Here is a 20,113-nt window from a genome sequence, read left to right as displayed (position 1 = left end):
ACCTCGTAAGTCATTCGAAAAGAAACATATCAAAGACACAAACAAACACCGAAGGAATCAATGTACTCAAAATTATCGGGACCAGTGCACCGACAATAAAAGTGCCCCCTGCCATGATTGCTTGAATAAAATTCGAAAATAATCCATCAAATACTTTCCCTTCTAATCTTTTATGATCTTTTTGATACCTTAAATTCTTACAAAGTTATTTATCTTCCTACTCTGCAAATGATAGGAGTTACATTAACGATTTTTAGATCAATAATATAATGGAACTTATAACCCTAATCAGTCGCAAAACTGTTGGAATCAACAAGATGATAGATTTGGTAATCCGCAAAACCGCCTGTCCGTGTCAATTGTTGTTGCCAAGTCCACGTTATCTTTATTCTAGATAACATGTTTATGTTTTGACGAATCGCAGACACTTGCACGAGTAAATCATAAGTATTTGATTGAAATATTCTGTTTACAATGTTCGAATAAAATACACAAAGTTGGACAAAATGGATAAAATATGTGCAATATTTATTTATATCTGTCATATTATAATATTTGTAAGTATAAAGTTATATTTGAAAACAGTTTTAAAGTGTACTTTCTTGAGAAAACCATTGCAATTTGTAATATTGGTCTTTTGAATAACTTTTTTCGTTGATTAGAAAGTCGACTATACCCTTTTTCCCTTCATGCGTGTTTCAGTGGAATGTTTCGTTGTAAAAACGTATAAAGCAAATATATTTGGTATACCAACTAGAGTCAGATTCCATTATGTGTTTGTTTATGAAGGGTTCATGTTGAGACAATAAAACTAGAAATTGACGGTACCAAAAAAATGGAAAATGTGGGAAAATGAATCTTCTTTGTCAAAGACACCAGAATAGCTGTGTTTGTTAAAAAGTAAATCCGCGCTACAACAAATGTGAAAACTGTGTAATTTTTACATGTTTTTGTTTTCGTTTATTCATTTTTCAATTTGAATTTATGTATAATATTTATTTTATACAAGCAATGTTCACAAAACAGAAAAGTCGAATATATCGTTAGCTAATACTTATTTAAATTTTTACAAAAAACGCTTCAACGTCTGACTTCGGTTTTTTATCTTGCGAATGAGGGATTATGCACTTGTTCCTATACTTGCCGGAATTAATCTTTTAAATACATATAAACTAAAAGTAAAACAATATTGTGACGTGTTCCAGGCAATCGCAAAAGCATTATATATAGGCTAATATTCAATATCCGGTTCCAAAAGAGACGAATATTCCTAATGTTTTCAATATGTAATGTGTCTAAATATGTCTGATTTATTCGGAAAGTATGTATGTATGTATGTATGTATGTATGTATGTATGTATGTATGTATGTATGTATGTATGTATGTATGTATGTATGTATGTATGTATGTATGTATGTATGTATGTATGTATGTATGTATGTATGATAAAGTGGAGGGTTTGTGTTGCTCGGTCTTAATTTTCTTTTTCTCTTTTGTGTGCTGTTGTTCGTCTGTTCGTCTGTTTGTGTTTTTATGTTTTAATATACATGTCGTTGTTAGGTCATTTTTTACCTGTATGAATTTGAATGTCTCTATGTCATCTTTTGTCTATAAAAGACTAAAAATAACTCAAAACAATTATTTTAAACGACTTTAGTGAAAAATGAATATAATAATAAAAATGGAATGGATATGCTCTGCAGTGTTTCTTATGAGTTTGAACATGTTAAATGTCACTTGAATTATCCTCGCGGTTCAGTATTTTTATGATTTTACTTTTTGTTATCTTTTGTCTCTAAAAGATAAAAGATCACTTAAAACAAAAATTTTAACAACTTTGGTGGTACAATATGAGTTTCTATATGGAATGGATATACTATGCTGTGTCACTATTATAAAACTAATCATATTGGCTTTAGATCCTGTATTTAAAGACTGGTAATATTGAATATTCTATTCGATCGTCTACAGTATTTTTTTTCGTACATCTGGAACAGCCTTTTCGTGGCTTCGTTTATACCTGACTAATAGGTCGCAGTTTGTCTCCATTGGATCTGTCCAATCCGAAAATATGGGTCTAAAATATGGCGTCCAACAGTGTTCCGTGCTTGGACCTAGACTTCACTCCATGGTTTCGTACCCGGTTAGTGAAATCTGTAAGAAGCATAGCATGGCATACCACTGTTATGCAGATGATACGCAAATTTACCAAGTCATCAAAACATTAGATAATTTGGACGAAATTACGAGCGCCTAGAAGCTTGTTTGGAAGATATCAAAACTTGAATGTGCTCAAATATGCTGAAGTTAAACCAGGACAAGCAGAATTGATTGCTTTTACTCAAAAACACAAAGTCAAAAGTCTTAGTAAGTTTCAACTGAAATTTGATGGAACTATACTTAGTGAATCCACCTATGTTCGAAATCTTTGAGTTTTTTCGATGAAATATCCAGCATGCAGCAACAGACAAATACAATTACCAAATCTTGTTTCGATCAGATTCGTAACATAGGTCGGATTCGATCATATATAACGGAGGACGCTTGCAAAACTCTTGAACTCTCTCTTCTTACGTCGAGACTTGATAACGCTGTAATGTATGATGTGAATGCCTTGAGTCATCCAAGCTTCAACGTGTTCAGAACACAGCTAGTATCCCACAACAAGAAGTTTGAACATATATTAACTCCAACAATTATGACTCTCCATTTGCTACCATTTGAATTCCGATGCCAGTACAAACTGTTGCTTTACGCATTCAAAGCCATGCATGGACTTGCAAAGTCGTATCATAGTGAACTACTACATTTTTACAAACCAGCACGACCGTTGAGATCTGAAAATGCTTCTTTAATCGAGATGCCAAAAAATGCACGGACCCAACGGTTTGGTGAACGGAGGTTCGATGAGGCGGCCGGGTATCTGTGGAATAGCCTTCCAACAAATCTTCGAAATGAACAATCGCTAGAACAATTTTAAGAAAGGACTGAACACGCATATATTCAACGTTACATTTGTGGACCGCTCATAGTTAAGAAATGGAACTGTGATTGGTTGTATTTGACTGACGTTTATTTTTATAATATTTTGTACATTTTAGTCTGATTGTATGTGTTTCTGTATATTTTGATAAAACGTTTTTACAATTTTTTTACAAGCTAAAGTATTTTGATAACTTATTTTTAAATCAAAATAAGAATTGTACTTATTCATAAATAATTCTTTTAATTCATTTTCAAACAAGTTTGTGGAGTCTTTAACTTTTTACAGTTGATTTGCTGTTGTATGCTTTTAAACATATTTTGGTCTATTTTTAACTTGTAATTTCGTGTATGTACGAACTTTACCTTTGTTTTAATATGTAAAGCGCTTAGAGTAATTGAAGTTTTATATAATGCGCTATAAAAATGCCTTGTAATAATAATATTTATAATAATACAAACATATCAATTATAACAATAATTATTATTCTTTTTGCTTTTAGATGATAGGAGCTGTATCAGTAGGCGGTGGGATTTATATTATTGCTGGATTTGACAAAATGGATGAGATAAATACTCCAACATTCGACAAAGCTAAAGACAATATCAGGGAAATGATTAAAGGTTTTTATATGCAGAAGTTTGTTATGTAAAATGTTGACAAGCAATCTCTCCGGGTATCGTTGATTAAAGTCTTATAATGATGATATAAATAAAGGGCATTCATAAAATACTGATTTAGAAATCGTGGATAAAACTAGTCAGTATTGAAAAGAAAACTGGCAAAAGTAGTACTTTTACACTTAGACCTCTCGACTACCGAGGCTCCCTGCAAGTTTGAAGTTATTATTCAAATAAATGCATCGACTTTGATTCTAAGCTTATCAATTTCAATTTACTTTACATATTTTTAAAAGTCAGTTTTTTTAGTTAATTGCTTTGGATTATACTTTCTTCATCAACTAGTGGTGTTTCAGTATCAGTAGGTTTATCTTATCTGAACTGAGTCAAAACCTCGCTGTTGTCATGTTCTGGAGTGTACTATATACAAACATGTATACAGACTTACTGATTAAACAAAAATATATATCGAAAGTTGTAATACACTTTAGAATACAATGAAGTGTATACATGTTTGAGATGTTCCACATTGCTAATCCTTACAGAAACATATTATACAAATTGTAAACATTATTTCTAACAGCTAATTGTAACGTGAAAACCTATTAAAAATGTAATAATATGTTAATTTGTTAGTAATAATGGTTTTAGACAATTTGTATTAACCCTGTTCTAATGACTGACTGTTATGGTCATAAGTATTGTTTGATTATACCTTGCATAAATTTTACAACCAAAAAAAAATACAATAAACTAATGCAAAATACACACTGGCAATATAACTCGTTCATTGAAGATCGATCACTGTAAACTAATTTGTTCTTAAAATAAACTTTTTTGTAAAGGTAATACGTTTAAAAACTTGAATTCAACGAGATTATTTTTTTATTGTATTTCAATAGTAATACACTTTTATATATACAGTGTGTTCTAGTGAATGAGTGTAACGGTTCTGCATTCTGTCAATACTTCTATGTTGGTGTAGCACAAGGAAATGAGATCCCTGGACTATTTTTTTTTACAAAATTGCAAATTGCACTAATCCTCTTTAGTAGTCTTTATCGATATTTTAATTTTGGAAAACATGGTCTACTTATTTATTGAATTTTTCTTTAAACTAGAAAGAGCAAATACTTTTAGACCTCTACTCTGTATTCGGTTTTTTCTATAGTCACAGTTAGATGTTTGTTTAAATTGTACTTCGTACCTATATATATGTGGCAAAATCTTTAAACCAGGCTTATAGCTTGCCTCTTGTGTTTTACTGTCTTAATTTTGGGACGACGTGAATGTCACATTCTACCTTACCCTGGCGTGGTGTGGTGGTTGTGGTAATTGGTTCATCGACAAAGGACGTATGGCATTCAGCTGTGTTTATCTTTCGTGCTTTGAATTTCCGTTAATGGTTGAAAATCAATCCACACCTGCTGACTTTTTTCGAATTTTTGTAAATCCTACATGATATAAAAATGTCAAGATGAAATTTATCTGAAAATTAATATAGGATAATACTTTTACACGAATAGCAATACTTTAAATGAATTTATGTTGTTTGTTTAGTAGTTTATTCCGTAGAAAAAAGTAGAAATTCTGATATATGAATCATAATAGTACCCTTATAGATACACATTATACAATGAAAAATCAAAAGCACGAATACTTGAAAAAGGTACTCATATTACAAAATAAAAAGATGTGGTATAATTGTCAATGAGACAACACTCAACCAGAGAACAAAACAAAGAATTGTACTACTTCACAACACGGCCATCAACAACGAGCACAACATATACCACACAGTCAGGAATGACAAATGTAAAAATTCAGACGAGAATATAACGGTTGCAATTATGTACAAAACAAAATAATCGGAAAGTCCCTTATGAAACGGCAAAAGCTCAAACACATCAAACGAATGGATAAGAACTGTCATATTTCTGACTTACAGCCATTAGATGGTGTAAACTTTCCAAAAATGCGTATATGGTGTAATAGTGTATGGCATATGGTGCAATGGTGTAAGGATTATGGTGTTATGGTTTATGTGTAAAGGGAATGGTGTAATGGTGTTTGAGGAATGGTGTGATTGTGCAAAATGCGATCAGGAATGGTGTGAATGATGGTGTACGACATTTGGTTGAAAACGAAGTTTTTTTATTTAATTTTTATAAATTGTTAACATAAACAATAATAATAATCTTTAATATTTGAAATTTAATTGCATTATTAGTAATTTCGGATCGTGTAGATAGAATAGGGAATGGTGCATGGTGTAATGTGTATGGTGTAATGGTACGAGGTGTATGGTGTAATGGTGTATGGTGTATGGTGTAATTGTGTATGGCGTTAGTGGGATGTTTGCACCATACGTAGTACGTGCGATTACTAAAAACAATAAACGATTACAAATATGAGTTAATACCATATGATGATGAAAATTGTTTGTTAGGATAAAATAAAATGATCGTTCTTATTTTCAGTTATCAACGTGTTTCCAGGCGTAGAAATTTTACACCCACCAAATGTTACAATGGCGGATCCTTTAAAAGACATGAACTATAAAGGATTTATCAGAGCATGCGGATTATTTCTTCTGGTGTTTGGTGCCGTAATTTCTACAATTTCAGTTCTTGGTTTAGTGGGAACGTTTCGTAAGTCACGGCGTCTGACAATAACGGTACTTATTGAATCATGTTATATTCATTTCCATATCATATACCTACACAAATTATAACTATTTTAATATTTAAGCTGTTTACAGCTACTTGTAGTGAAATTACATTATTGATCCTTTAATTTGACAGTTTGTGTTCTGTATTATTGTTATTTTGTCAGCTTAATTTTCATATTTAAGTGCCGTACTAATTTGTTCAAAACAAAGAAAACAAATGGAAAAAATTATGTTAAAAGGCTAAACTTTAATTTGGAAATACAAGTTTGTCGTTAAGAATATGACGTTACAAATTGTAACGTTTGAGACGACAAACTCTACTATAATGAATTCCTGACCTTCGTCGGATAATATTATTCAATAATTAATATTCTGAGATATTATTGTTTAATTTTCGTTGTGCTTTTTGTTCTACTTTTAGTCATAATCTTGACCTATTTAATTCTTGATATGCAGCCTTGTTTCTTATCTATCTTTTCTACCTGCTAACCATTGAGTTTGTGTGGGTTATTTTAACATTTTAATAATCCATGTTAGGCATTTTTAGGTTTTGTATTTAGTTGTATAGCTAGCTAAACCTCTCACTGAAATGATAGTCGACACACAAACCACTTGTGACGGCGCTCGTAGGGATTATCATATAGCACCCTTGGTTTTATATCTTACTTGTTAGCAGCAATCCTTTATCAATACAGTTATGATAATAATGCAAGCTCTGAGATATCGTATCAAGAAAGACGCAAAATATACCAAAATGAACATTCGAATTCATTTGTCGAAAACAAACCTGTTAATATCATGCAAGTAAAAATCGAAAAACGACCAAATAAAAAAATACAAACGGCAGAGAAACAGCACGAACCTCCCAAAAATCCTTAGTACTTTATAGCTAATTCAATACAATAAATAAGGTAACTTCAAATATAAAAAAAATGTAATCAAGAATATGGGAATGCATGAAATCTATCAAAGAATTAACATCGTTCATGAGTCTACCTTTGATGCAAATTTTTCCAACATTTGATCGTTTATTTTAAATTTGCTCTACGCTTTTGTTTGTTTCAGATGATTATTCAGAAAATGTATAGCTATTCACTGATACTTTTATTGAAGATTTCCATAATATTCCCTGCTTTACCTAAATGTGTTTTTCTCTTTCTGATTTCAGGAATATCTAGTTCACATTATACCCAAAATGTTTTGCTTTGTGTTTAGGACATGTTTTAACGTCGCTTCCAAATAATGAGATATTGTTTATATATCTTTCAGTATGTTGTAGCCTTGGGTTTACTAACTCTAATACAGATCGCAGCAGTTGTTTTGTATAAAGCCGATCGAACCATAGTAGGTATCCAATGTTAATTTGATTCATATATTAAAAAATTATTGGAGTGGAGAATGAGCCAAAAAGGGAAAAAATGTGTTTTACTTCAAACATTCAATTATAATATCTTCAGTTGTAAGATTCAAGGTAAATACATATAATCATTTTGTAGGACATAACATTTACAAACTCAATCTTAAAAACTGCGTTCCACTTTCATTTCAACTATTCAACGACATAATTGACAATATAGCTGTTATCATTTCAATCGCCCAGAATATCGATCTCATTGAAGATACACTATTGATAAAAGATTTGAAAGGCTTGTTAATGAGACAACTATCCAACAGACGTCAAATGACAAAGATGTAAGTAACTACTAGTTACATGTACTCGTTGACCATTAACATTGAACAAAACCCAGCAAAATGCACAGTGAAATTTAACCGAAAAAATACATGGTTAAACAGTTCAAACAAAAAACTCAACAATGCCCTGATATACGCGTATGTATTAAAACATAATAAAAATAGCATATTATAACTTGTTTTGCAACTTCACAGATCGTACATTTACACTTCAATTTCACCTTTAAAGATGGGTTATCGCCATCATTCATTTTGTAATTCGGTATGATTGGTGTTGTTCAATTTTATTGACTGTATGGTATTTTGTTGAATTTTGTTTTAACCATTGATTATCTTTTACCTACTATATGATCCTTTTCTTTTTCCACTGGCTTGTGGGATTACTCTCAAAATTACTTTATATTAAAACATGTAGAATGACTGATGTTGCTCAATATTTACACATACAATGTACCTGAATTCAATCCGTGTAAAATATATATTATTGGGAATGTTTTAACTTGATAAAGGGAGATGTGGTATGAGTGCATATGACACAACTCTTCATCCAAATAATAATCAATACAAGTAAACACTAACAAGTCAAGGTATGGCCTTCAGCTTTGTCGGTTTACAATATAAAATCAACACAAGTAAATAATTTCACAGTGTGTACATTACCTTAATATTTATAACATTAATCTTGTGAAACATCACAAATGAAAACTAAAACTTTTTTTTTATCTTATTATCATCGAATGTCAGTGCTGCAAAACTAGAAACCGGCATTCATATTAAGATTGTCTTTACTATACAGCATTTGAATGTAATGAGATTTTTTAAATTTATTTTCAGGTAAATAAAGTTATCTTTAAGCACTTTTTTAAAAGTTTAGATGAATCGTATAAAGGATTCAGTTCAAACGATCCTGTCAGCATTGGATGGAACCTTTTTATGCAGCAGGTAAAATTTAGTCCGAATATTAATGTTCAAAAATAATTATAAATAGAATCAATTAAGAATATTCAAAAGTCATGAAAGATAAAACTCATAAAAGATATCATACGGTGGCATTTAAAAACACTTTATCATTTCTTCATTATGACGTTCAATATTATAATTATTTCAACCGTAATCCTTGAATTATTTAATGATCTTTGAAATTCTTTCGTTAGATTAACTTAACTAGTAATTCGTGTCTTTTTCAAGTAAGAGAATGAAATGAATAACTCAACGTCCATTATGACTATTTCGGCTTTATTATAAAAAAAGGTTACATGTAGCAATTCATACGGTGGACTGCAAAGTTATTCATAGACATTTGAAGTCATATGCATGCATTTAATGATAACTGTCTTTGTGTCCTAGACCTACACATGGTATATATTTGATTCATTTTACCGCAAAATTAAAGTTGTTCGTATACATTTTAAGCCAATTGCATGAATTAAATGATAACTGTCATAAAGTCATAGCCCTACACATAAAGACTATAACATGGTATTTATTTCATGTTTCAGTTCAACTGTTGTGGTATTCATGGATACACAGATTTCCAATCGTCGAATTCTTTTGATGAGAAATGGGGAGAACCGATTCATACTATGATCACGCCGCACGCAATCAACTTTTCTGTAGCTTGCTGCAATTCAATAGAAATTCACCCAAGGGGTTTTCAGGGACCCTGTAGAGAAAAAGATTATATTCATAAAAGGGTAGTTATTTTATTTTGATTAAATACTCGTGCTTTTGTCATAAATCGGCACACCTTTCTTTTCATACACAAAACACATAAAATTCTTAAAAACAAGTGTTCAACTTTTGTTTTCCCCGTCATTTTATAAACATTTACTATTATGTAGCTCTGATTCTAATATGACGTGCTTCTTTCGCTTTGTGAATAAACCCATGTTCTAAATCCAATACAATTTGTTTGCACATGCGTTAATTGACTACTGCAGAATAATGAATTTTATCAAATTGTCATGAAACTCTTCAAAACTCCTAATTGATGCACATATTGTTACGAATTCATTTATTATGACCTTAATGTGTTGCATTTCAAAATTGACATATTTGACCTCGATACGACAACCGTTCATACTGGCTGTTCAAAACCCCTCCCTCTGAAAAATCACAGTGCCTGCCGTTTGTTTCTTTACAAACAAAAAAGGGAGGTTCATGGAAGAGCCTACTCAAACGCTCCACACTTATACACATCGGACATAGAAATTAAATTAATTGTCCTAATTAGAATCGAAATAATTGATGCAAGTTTATTGTAGTTTAAACATAGGTAGGCATTATATTCGTGTTATTTTAGCCCTCACTATCGTTCGGGCAAAAATAATCACGAATATAAACCCATGTTTAAACTACAATAAAGTATTGCTTGCATCAGTTATTTCTTATTCTGAGGTAGCGTATAGTTCTTGACAGCTGGATGTCTATGATTTAAGTCATGTTTACAGGCATACGTCAACAAAGTAGAAAAAAAATGAAATTATAACTTTTACCAAACCCGTTAATAAGAATTATTGATGATTCAGCTTATCTGGTACAGTGACAATTGCAATTATAAAAACACAAACAAAGCAAACAACATATACAGATTAACATGCAGTTATTTTATAAATAGACAAGTGTTTATGACATATGTTAAGTTCCAAATCGGCGTGAGCTTATTTTTTAACAGATAAACAGATAACATTAAAGATGAATCATGCAATCAAAAAACCTACAGAACTCCGAGGAAAATTTAAAACGGAAAGTCCGTAATAAAATTGTAAAAAAACAAAAGCTCAAACACATCAAACGATTGATTACAACTGTGAGATTCCTGACCATGGCTTTGATGGTCAATATGATTTGATAGTTTTAAAAACAGTTCGCTCATGTAATTCTTTTTCTTTGATTTTGTTTGTTACCTATCTTAAATATTCATTTATATATAAACATCCTTTAACTATTGTTTATCAAGCCTAACTAAATAATGTCATATATCAATCTGCTCATCGACAGCAAAATATTTTCATTTACCAGCACTGTGTTGAATCTGTACGCTCAATCTTCCTTGAAGACGTCTATCATATTGATTGGTCATCAACTCTTTCTCAGCAACAAGTTATATACTGCATAAAGAAAATATTGATTAATACAATTTCAGTTTTAACATGCAGAGCTACATTTGTGGAGCATGATCTGCTTACCATTCAAGATCACCAGATATCACTCCCAGTTTTGGGTGGGGTTCGTGTTGCTAAGTCTTTAATTTTCTATGTTTTGCTTTGTATACTATTATTTGTCTGTTTGTCTGTTTGTCTTTTTGTTTTTAGCCATGGCGTTGTCAGTTTATTTTTGATCTATGAGTTTGAATGTCCCTCTGGAATCATTCTCTTTAGTGCCATTTATTTGAAAATATTTATAAAGAAAAGAAAAGCTCAAACGTTCATTAGCATTTGTCTTCAATTATTTTTTTATTTTAAAAATGGATATAGAATATGTAAGATTTGACTGCTACCCAATGATGTTTATATTATTCATTATAATAATTATAATGAAAGTAAGAAAAATCAGTTCTTTCCGCACTAAAAATGTCAAGACCTTATCATAGCGCTGCTTAAAGAGACAACATAAAATGTTACAATCGATAACTACTGCAGAAATTTCATTTCTTTTCACAAAACAATCCGTAAAATAGGTATTGGATGATGCATTTTGTGACCCTCGAAAAACGTTTATTTTGATAATTGTGTATGGCACTCAAGTATCACTGGTTCTTTATGTCGTTGGATTGTTGTTTTTGTGTAATTACATTTCTGACTTTATCCACATTTATATTTGAAATTTTTAAATTATCACTTGTGTTTTGTTCCACTTGCTGATTTCCGTTGCAGGGATGTATAGACGTGTTCTGGGAGACAGCAGATACATACCAAGCTCCTGTCATAGCTCTTGTGTCAATCGCCTGTCTGATTCAGGTAATATGTCGTATATACGAACACTTATTATATTTTCATCAGGACTCTGAATTTATCAATTTCTTTATATTGTAAACTGTGAATGAGAATGCACATTCAACAATTAAACTGATTATTAAAGTGACCGTATTTTGTAATAAAAGATTGAAGATGCGTGTTATCTTTCGTGATCTTAAAAAGTGCATAAGACACAATTTCCACCAACACCATGTTGTGTTCTGTGGTATATCTTTAGTTATCCAATTTATAAAACACACAGTGGACGTGAACGGGTTCTTTAACATTACAACAACAAAGGAGGGGCGAAAGATACCAAAGGTACAGTCAAACTCATAAATCTAAAACAAACTGACAACGCCATGGCTAAAAATGAAAAAGACAAACAGACAAACAATAGTACACATGAAACAACATAGAAAACCAAAGAATAAACAACACTAACCCCATTTAAAACTAGGGGTGATATCAGGTGCTCCGGAAGGGTAAGCAGATCTTGCTCCACATGAGTGCTCAACAAAAGTTCACTAGATACAGATTAGAGAGTACTTACACTAACTAACTGACTGCCTGTTCGATGTCAATACTAACTAATTAACAAATCATACATGTTCAGTCAGTTCATATCTGAAAATTAAATGTAATTAGTGTACACATGTAACAAATAGTTATAGAAAAAAACATGACCTTGTGCAAAGCCAAGATACAGGTATTAACAGGTTGTAATGCCATGAATATGCATATGTATAGAATAATGATATTTAGTTTGTTTTCAATTTACTGATAAGTACTTAACATTGTACAGAACATCATTTCTTAAATTTTGTTATCGACATACATGTATATTTATTTGACCGCATTATTTTCAATCTTGGAAAAGAAAGGTACCCTCTTATCAAATTATAAAATTCGTATGTTAAAAAAACCCACTATATTATTTAAGTTATTTTGAGCAAAGGAATGACATATTTCGATTCAATATTTCCATATTAATAATAATATGAATAGTGTATTTCATTTAATCTTGCAGCTTTCTCAGATAATTGTAACTTGTTACACCAGAATTATCAAATCGAATAAATCCAGCAACAAAAAGACAGACCAAATGGATACAAAAAAATACAACAATGTTTCTCCATCGAAAAAAGATATAAAACTTGGACCGAAACCCCCTGTATACTCGGATGAAGAAATTTGGTATCCTGAAGTTCAGAAAAATAATTATGTTTCCCCACAAAAACAAGCATGGAATACAGGAAATGCAGAAGATATTTTAGAGGAAAAAGAGAAATGGTATTCCGGAGATAGACGAAAACCTACGAAACGACCAAATAGGTCTTTAGTCATGGACTTTTAATAGCAGTAATATAAATTGGCAATGTCGTCATCTGAACAATACTGTTAACTCTGTAGAATGTTACCCTACATTCTTTTTTTGTGAACATTTTAAAGTACTGATTTACCTGTGTTGCATTTTTATCTCACCTGGCCAAATGGAATCCATCTGTATCCTTTGTTTAATATTCTTTTAGACCAAGGTGAGCGACACAGGCTCTTTATATTTAGAGCCCCTAGTTTGAATATCGGAAAGTTATTCACTTTTCTTCACGTTGCCAAAACGTATATAGTTAAAGATTTTTTTGAACCCTAAGTAATCATTTATCGTCCATCGTCAGAAACTCCTGGGTCATTTAATTGAGTCAATACATTCCTCTTCAAGAACAAATCATTCTAATTGAATAGTACTGAAATACAAGTTTAACTTAATAATGGAAGATTGGAGTAAAATCATTTCAAATTTCAAGAAAGCAAATCCTAAATATCCTAGTTTATGAAGATTATTTATCTTTTGAAAATCAAATCATAGATAATTTACTTTATGAATAAAATGTGATGGCCTTTCGGGGAAATGTGCGAAGGATCTGTCTAAGCGTAAAAAAACACCTTCATTCTTTCAAATGTAACATTATCTATTTTAGTTAAGAATGATGGCCTTACAAGAATTTGACCACAACAAATAAACAAAACTTCGAAAAAAAACCAACCAGGAAATTAGAAACTGGTTTTATTAATTACTAATTTTGAAATTATAAATTACTATTGATAATAAGAAATAAAGGAAAACGATTTTCCGTAGTCAATTAATAGTTAGTGATGTAATGTTCTAATTAACGCAGGCCTATTGTTTATTTTGCTATTTGTCAGGTACTGGTAAATTTGATAGCTCTAAACGTATTAAAGTCCACGACATCAAAGGCTTTGAGTTATTTAGATTTAAGCGTTCATAGTGAAGGTAAAACAAGAAAAGCGCTTCGGAAAAAATAAATAGTTGTCTTTTTTCTTCTATATTACATGGTGTTTCTTTCTTGAAAATTCATTCACGTTGAGGGCAAACGATACAGTTACAGGGAAGGTAATGACGTTGCTAATGTTAAATGTTATTTTCATGACGCCAAACTGTGATAAATCGGAAAAAAATCTTTTGTCTTCTGTCTTTTTTGCTTTTAATTGCCTTGAAAACGAGTACATATACCCCTCTTTTAAAAATGGCATTCGGATTAATCACGTATGAAGATTATTTGTTTTAATTTAAATGAAAAAGTCAAAAAAAATAATTATAAACTTGATAAATATACCACAAAATAATTTCTTATTTCCTAAAATCATGATATGTTTTAAAATATATATTTCCAAAAAAATGCTGTATATATTAAGATTATATTTATATCAGGGAGATTTTCTTAATGTGTTTAAAAAATCTGTTTTCGCTTATCTGTTGAAATAAAAATAAAGTTAGGTGTGTATATCCACAGAACAGAAATATAAAAATAAAATAGAAATGTAGGTTAAATGTCTTAAATTCGACCGCTTTTATGTCTTAAAAGTATGAAGGTATATGTTTTTATAACATATTTGAATGGCTTTAGATAGGTGAAAAATGCTTAAGATCGAAACTGTATCGGATGACCTAAATTGTTGAATTCAATGTTTTTTAGAAACCTCTTATAAACAATTTGGTGTATTTATAAAACCCTGAACCCTTAAATATTTGAAAACGTCAGCAAAAAAGGAGCGCTCTGGCTGGTCATAAGAATAGATTATTTCTTAACAAAAATTCCATTTCTTTTTAGGATTTTTTTTCCTAAGAAAAGCTTTATTTGGTCAAAAATGTCGGAATGCTTAGTTCTCCTTTCTCTGTTGTCTCTTTGACACATTCCCCATTTCCATTCTCATTTTTTATGCCGTATTCAAATTTTGGAAAATAGCTAATAATAAAATTTACGCTACCAACATTATTTTTATTTTACAACTATTGTACCTACGAAGATTAGAAGGGTCAAAATATTTTAAAATCCAAAATTAAATATATCCGTACATACTTTTAAATCTTGAACAAAAAACTTATATAATTTCTGTATTTTAACAAATTAATACCCACTAGAATGATGACTAGCAGTCCACCACCAGCTTATTTCGCAAAGTGGTAGTATATTAACAATTAAAAAATGTAAATACGGATTTTTTTTGTTATTAAAATTTGCTATTACTAAATATTAGAAATTATTATAAGGCCACACCAATTTGATTCCTTGTTCGACGGACCCGCCCGCACCTATTTTTTTCAAAACAGATTTTTTTTATTTTTATTAAATTCCTGCTTCCCGCATCCGGAAATGAAATCATGTCCATTTCCCGCACCGTTTTTTTGTAAGTATTATATAAAGATCTCAACATTTGTTTATTAAAATCACAGTTTAGGCTTTATATAACGATTTTAAAATTATCAGCACCCCACAACACTGTAAATATCTGCGAGAATATTTGTTTCAGCATGAAACCAATTTATTCCAAGCGGGAGTGCTCCGATATAAATAGTAATACCAGTACAGAACAAAACGTAGGTTTCTTTCCCCCTAACTTATATTCCCTTTAAAAAAAATGTTAAAAATAAAGTACCAAGAATTTCTGAAGGATTTGCATTCAACTGCAATTATAATGTATGGTGACGGTCATACCCGCTGCAGGTTTGTGCACCTGTCCTGGTTGATTCAGAGACCTGTCGTTCAGCAGTTATCGTTTGTTGATTTGGTTCATTGGTATTTTCCCCTTAGATCACAGGGGCTTGTTACAAGATCGTTGGTTTTCCTGTTCGAATTGTGTACAATACTAAACAATACTAAGTTGTAGTCCCTTATAGCTTGCTGGTTGTTCTTGATCAAAGCAATGTGTAAAAGGCCGTACTTTGACCTATGTTTGTTATTATCAGGTTGGGACCAATCCTCCCTAAGACAAGGGCCTTGAACTTTGAAGGGGTCATTTTACCATGTTTACTGTTCAGTCTGTTGTAGAAAAGAAAATAAAAATACTAAGTATTTGTACAGTGCTACTATACAAAACCTTTGACAAGTTAGAATTTTTTACTCAAAAAGAGGAGAAATACATTATATTTAAACAACTTTTCTAAAAGAGGGATGGGTCCACTTATTTTGACTAATATTAAACTGTTAAAGTAAATTTGTTAACATGGTGAAAGTCCAGGAATATTACAAAATTCTTAGACATGTTTTTTACCGTTTAATACCAAATATTATAGATCTTTGGGAAAATATAAGCCCTTTTGTACTTTACAAAAAAAAAATATTATAACTTTAATATTATGACCCCTCATAAAAGGGATATTCATAACATTAAGGGGTTGTTCTGAACCTGATTATGACTTGGATGGAGAATTGTCTCATTGTCAGTCACACATACATAGACCAGATTTAATTATTCAATAATTTCTTGTTGAACAGGGAAAAAATACTTCCATAAATTAAAGAAATGTCAAGGTACAAGTGATAAATCAAGTTTTAATATAGTAAAACCTACTATTTTATGTTTACAAAAAAAGATTATAATCGCTCGCCTCTACTTTTTAAGCTTCGCCTCAAAAATTTGCAAATTAAATATTTTTTTATTAAAATTTTCAAATCGCTCGCTCGCCCCAATTTTTGGAGTCCAAAAATCCGGAGAACAAGAAATTAAATTGGTGTGGCCTAAATTAAGGAATGTATCTCCCTCATGCAAAGCTCTGATTCCTTTCACAAATTTGGCTATACTTTTTGGACCTTTTGGATTAAAGCTCTTAATCTTTTGATATAAGCTTTGGATTTCAAATATTTTGGACACGAGCATCACTGAAGAGACATGTATTGTCGAAATGCGCATCTGGTGCAAGAAAATTGGTACCGTTAATTTTATAACAGTACCAAATCATTTTCAAAATGTACTGAAATATCTCTAAGATATAATATTGTTCATATGTGGAATCTTTTAATATGATTATACTGTTTCCCTGGCAATGACCACAGAAAAATTTAAGTGTCGAAGCTCGTGATAATTTTAGTTATAAATGAAACGTGTTGCTTATTTGTATGTTATAAGTGACGGCAGTTTACTATTTTTAACAGATTAAACAATAATAAGTCTTATTTTCAAAAACTTAAATACGTATTAAATAAAAACCTACTATCCAAAATAAACATAAAATACAAAAAAATACAAATAAAATAATAAAGAAAAAATATGTGTTTCGACAAAGATTGCCTGAATACGTGAAAAAAACAGCAGTGAGTAAAAGAGGTCGAAAGATACCAGACGGACAGTCAAATTCATAAATCGGAAATAAACTGACAACGCCATGGCAAAAACTGAAAATTACAAACAAACAATAGTACACATGACGCAACATAGAAAACTAAAGAAGAAACTAAGGAGGATCTAAGATGCTCCCGAAGGGTAAGCAGCTCCTGCTCCACATGTGGCACCCGTCCTGTTGCTTATGAGTAATATGAGATAACAAATCCGGTAAATAGTCTAATTCGGTAGGTCATATTTATGAAAGGGAATGGGATTGTAGTTACGACGTAAGGAACATATCCGATATCATTTGTGAAACGGTTATTCCATAACGGTCAACCAACTCTCTAATGTCAATAACACCAGTTTGACAAAAATAACAAAGAAGAAAGATATGAGAGATACCCAAAAGACATTTTAAAAAACTCAAAATAATGACACAAACTACAAGCGGACAAGGACGACAAGCACAACATTATGCCATGATAATTGAATATATTGTTAAAACAAATCTATCAATTACGGTTTGCCATAAGCCGCAATTCTTATCACTTAGGAAGTTATTCAGCAACACAAGGAATGAAGTAAAATTCTATCTGGAAACTTATCAATCTAATGACTTTATTTCTATAAGTTGTCAATTTGACCAGGATTATGAATGTTGTTTTATTAATCAGTGTCAGAAGTTATAAATGATTAATTGGTATTTAGTTAACTGCTCACCTTTTCATGTGTAGGTCAAAACAGGTAATTGAACATTGTCAAAGGATCATTTGGCAAATTTTGCGGTACTTTGCTAATTTCCATAGAGGCCATTTTGCCTTTTCATGACCACAGCCATTACAATAGGACTATATATGCCTCTTTAGGAGACTTCTAATATGCTAATTCCTACGCCGAATCATCATCAATTTCTCCGCATATAATGGTATTATACATGTTTTAACGCTTCTGTCCGTGTACAAATGAATGTTTACTTTGAACCATGTCCAACATAAACTAATCCATGACACGAATGAACAAAACCATGAACTACTGCGGCCTTTTTAGTTTGAAAATCAGAAGCGTTACCGTAGTGTAATTGCATATATAAGGTCATATAAAATGACGGAAATCGCAAAAAAAAAAAACAAGATTCATAACTGAAGTACATAATATGCAAGAAGATGTTGTTCACGATTTGTCCGCATATAGGGAAACACCTTGTAGCTTGAGTTAAATAACTTTTAACTCTTTTGCTTTCTTAAGTTTTCAGCCACATGTTTTCAAAAACATGATGTTAAACCTTCCAATTTCGTAAAAAGTCAACTTTTAAGCATTTTCTCTTTAATAACAAAATATTTTTGTAAATATTCCCCAAAAGAAATTTTTAAAGACACATGAGAGAAAATGACTGGATTATCCGCAAATTTAAAATAGTCCATGTTATCAATCTTAAACTAAGGGAAACAATTTAATCAAGAGGGCCAAAGTCACGTGGTGCAAATCATACCGTCGTTAAAGAAACGTAAGGGTGTATCAATACACACTTTTGTGTTAAATTTTACTCTTAACAGTATATGAAGTTGAGCTGAACATGTGTCGTAAGCCTGGATATGATGAGGCGATGCCACTGCTAGTGGTGTTTTAATTCCCCGAGTGTATCATCAACCCAGTAGGCAGCACTGTGCTGACATGAATTATCATTGGTATTGTCATATTAATAAATTGATTGTTTACAAAACTTTTGAACTTTTGATATACTAAGGCTTTTCTACCTCAGGAACCTTAGCTGTATTTGGTAAAACTCTTCGAATTTCAGTCCTCAATGCTCTTCAACTTTTTACTTTGTTATTTGTTAATTTCTATGGATTCAAGCGTCAGTGCTGAGTCTTTTGTAGACGAAACGCGTGCCTGGCGTAAGTACAAAAATTAAATCCTGGTATCTATGATGAGTTTATTGTCCTGTTTGTTTTACTGATACCAGTACCTAGTTGAATTGGTAAATAGTATATTTTACAACAGTCACAATATCAATATCAATATCAATAAAAGTCTGAAGTAATCCCTGGCCATTGATATTATTGTTTAGACTTGGTATTAGCAGTTGTAATGTTAAAATATCGAAAGTACTCATGTACTGAAATGCTTAAAAATAACTCGTATTTAATTAAAATTTTGGTTTATCAAAATATTTGTGAGATCTCAATTAGTTTCTTTAAAATCGTGCAAAAAAACACCCATAAAAGTTTTAGATCAACGTAAAGAAGATATGTATTTGAAATCACACAGTTGTTCTGTATGTGAACTATTGTTAGTTATACTAATCTGCGTTATGTGTATAAAAAGCGAAAACCTATTTATTGGTAAAATCACTCACGAAGCAGTCAGTTAAAAGGGTTTTACTAATGAGTACATGTGTCCGAATTATGACAAGCATTTCGGAGATGATGAGGAAAAGATGGGCAGTATTTAGTTATATTTGCAATGTCGTTTTATTAGTAAGTATAAAATGAAATATAAGAAAATACTTATAAACTTTAAATGACAACGTAATGTTTTTTGGCTCCTTTTCTTTAATTAAATTTG

General features: G+C 31.1%; 1 protein-coding gene across 1 annotated transcript; it reads left to right on the top strand.

The window, feature by feature from the left end:
• Window positions 1-367: 367 nt before the first annotated feature.
• On the top strand, window positions 368-13,391 carry LOC134699003 (uncharacterized). Its single transcript, XM_063560692.1, has 8 exons — window positions 368-557; window positions 3,487-3,607; window positions 6,085-6,281; window positions 7,545-7,619; window positions 8,802-8,909; window positions 9,467-9,661; window positions 11,843-11,926; window positions 12,954-13,391. Exons 1-8 carry the CDS (start codon window positions 507-509, stop codon window positions 13,278-13,280), a joined length of 1,158 nt encoding a protein of 385 aa, XP_063416762.1. The 5' UTR covers window positions 368-506; the 3' UTR covers window positions 13,281-13,391.
• Window positions 13,392-20,113: the final 6,722 nt, after the last annotated feature.

Source organism: Mytilus trossulus, unplaced genomic scaffold (genome assembly GCF_036588685.1).
Source record: "Mytilus trossulus isolate FHL-02 unplaced genomic scaffold, PNRI_Mtr1.1.1.hap1 h1tg000024l__unscaffolded, whole genome shotgun sequence".
Classification (NCBI taxonomy): Eukaryota; Metazoa; Mollusca; class Bivalvia; order Mytilida; family Mytilidae; genus Mytilus; species Mytilus trossulus.
The sequence above is the reverse complement of the archived record's forward strand: the minus strand, read 5'-3'. Positions and strand labels throughout refer to the sequence as shown.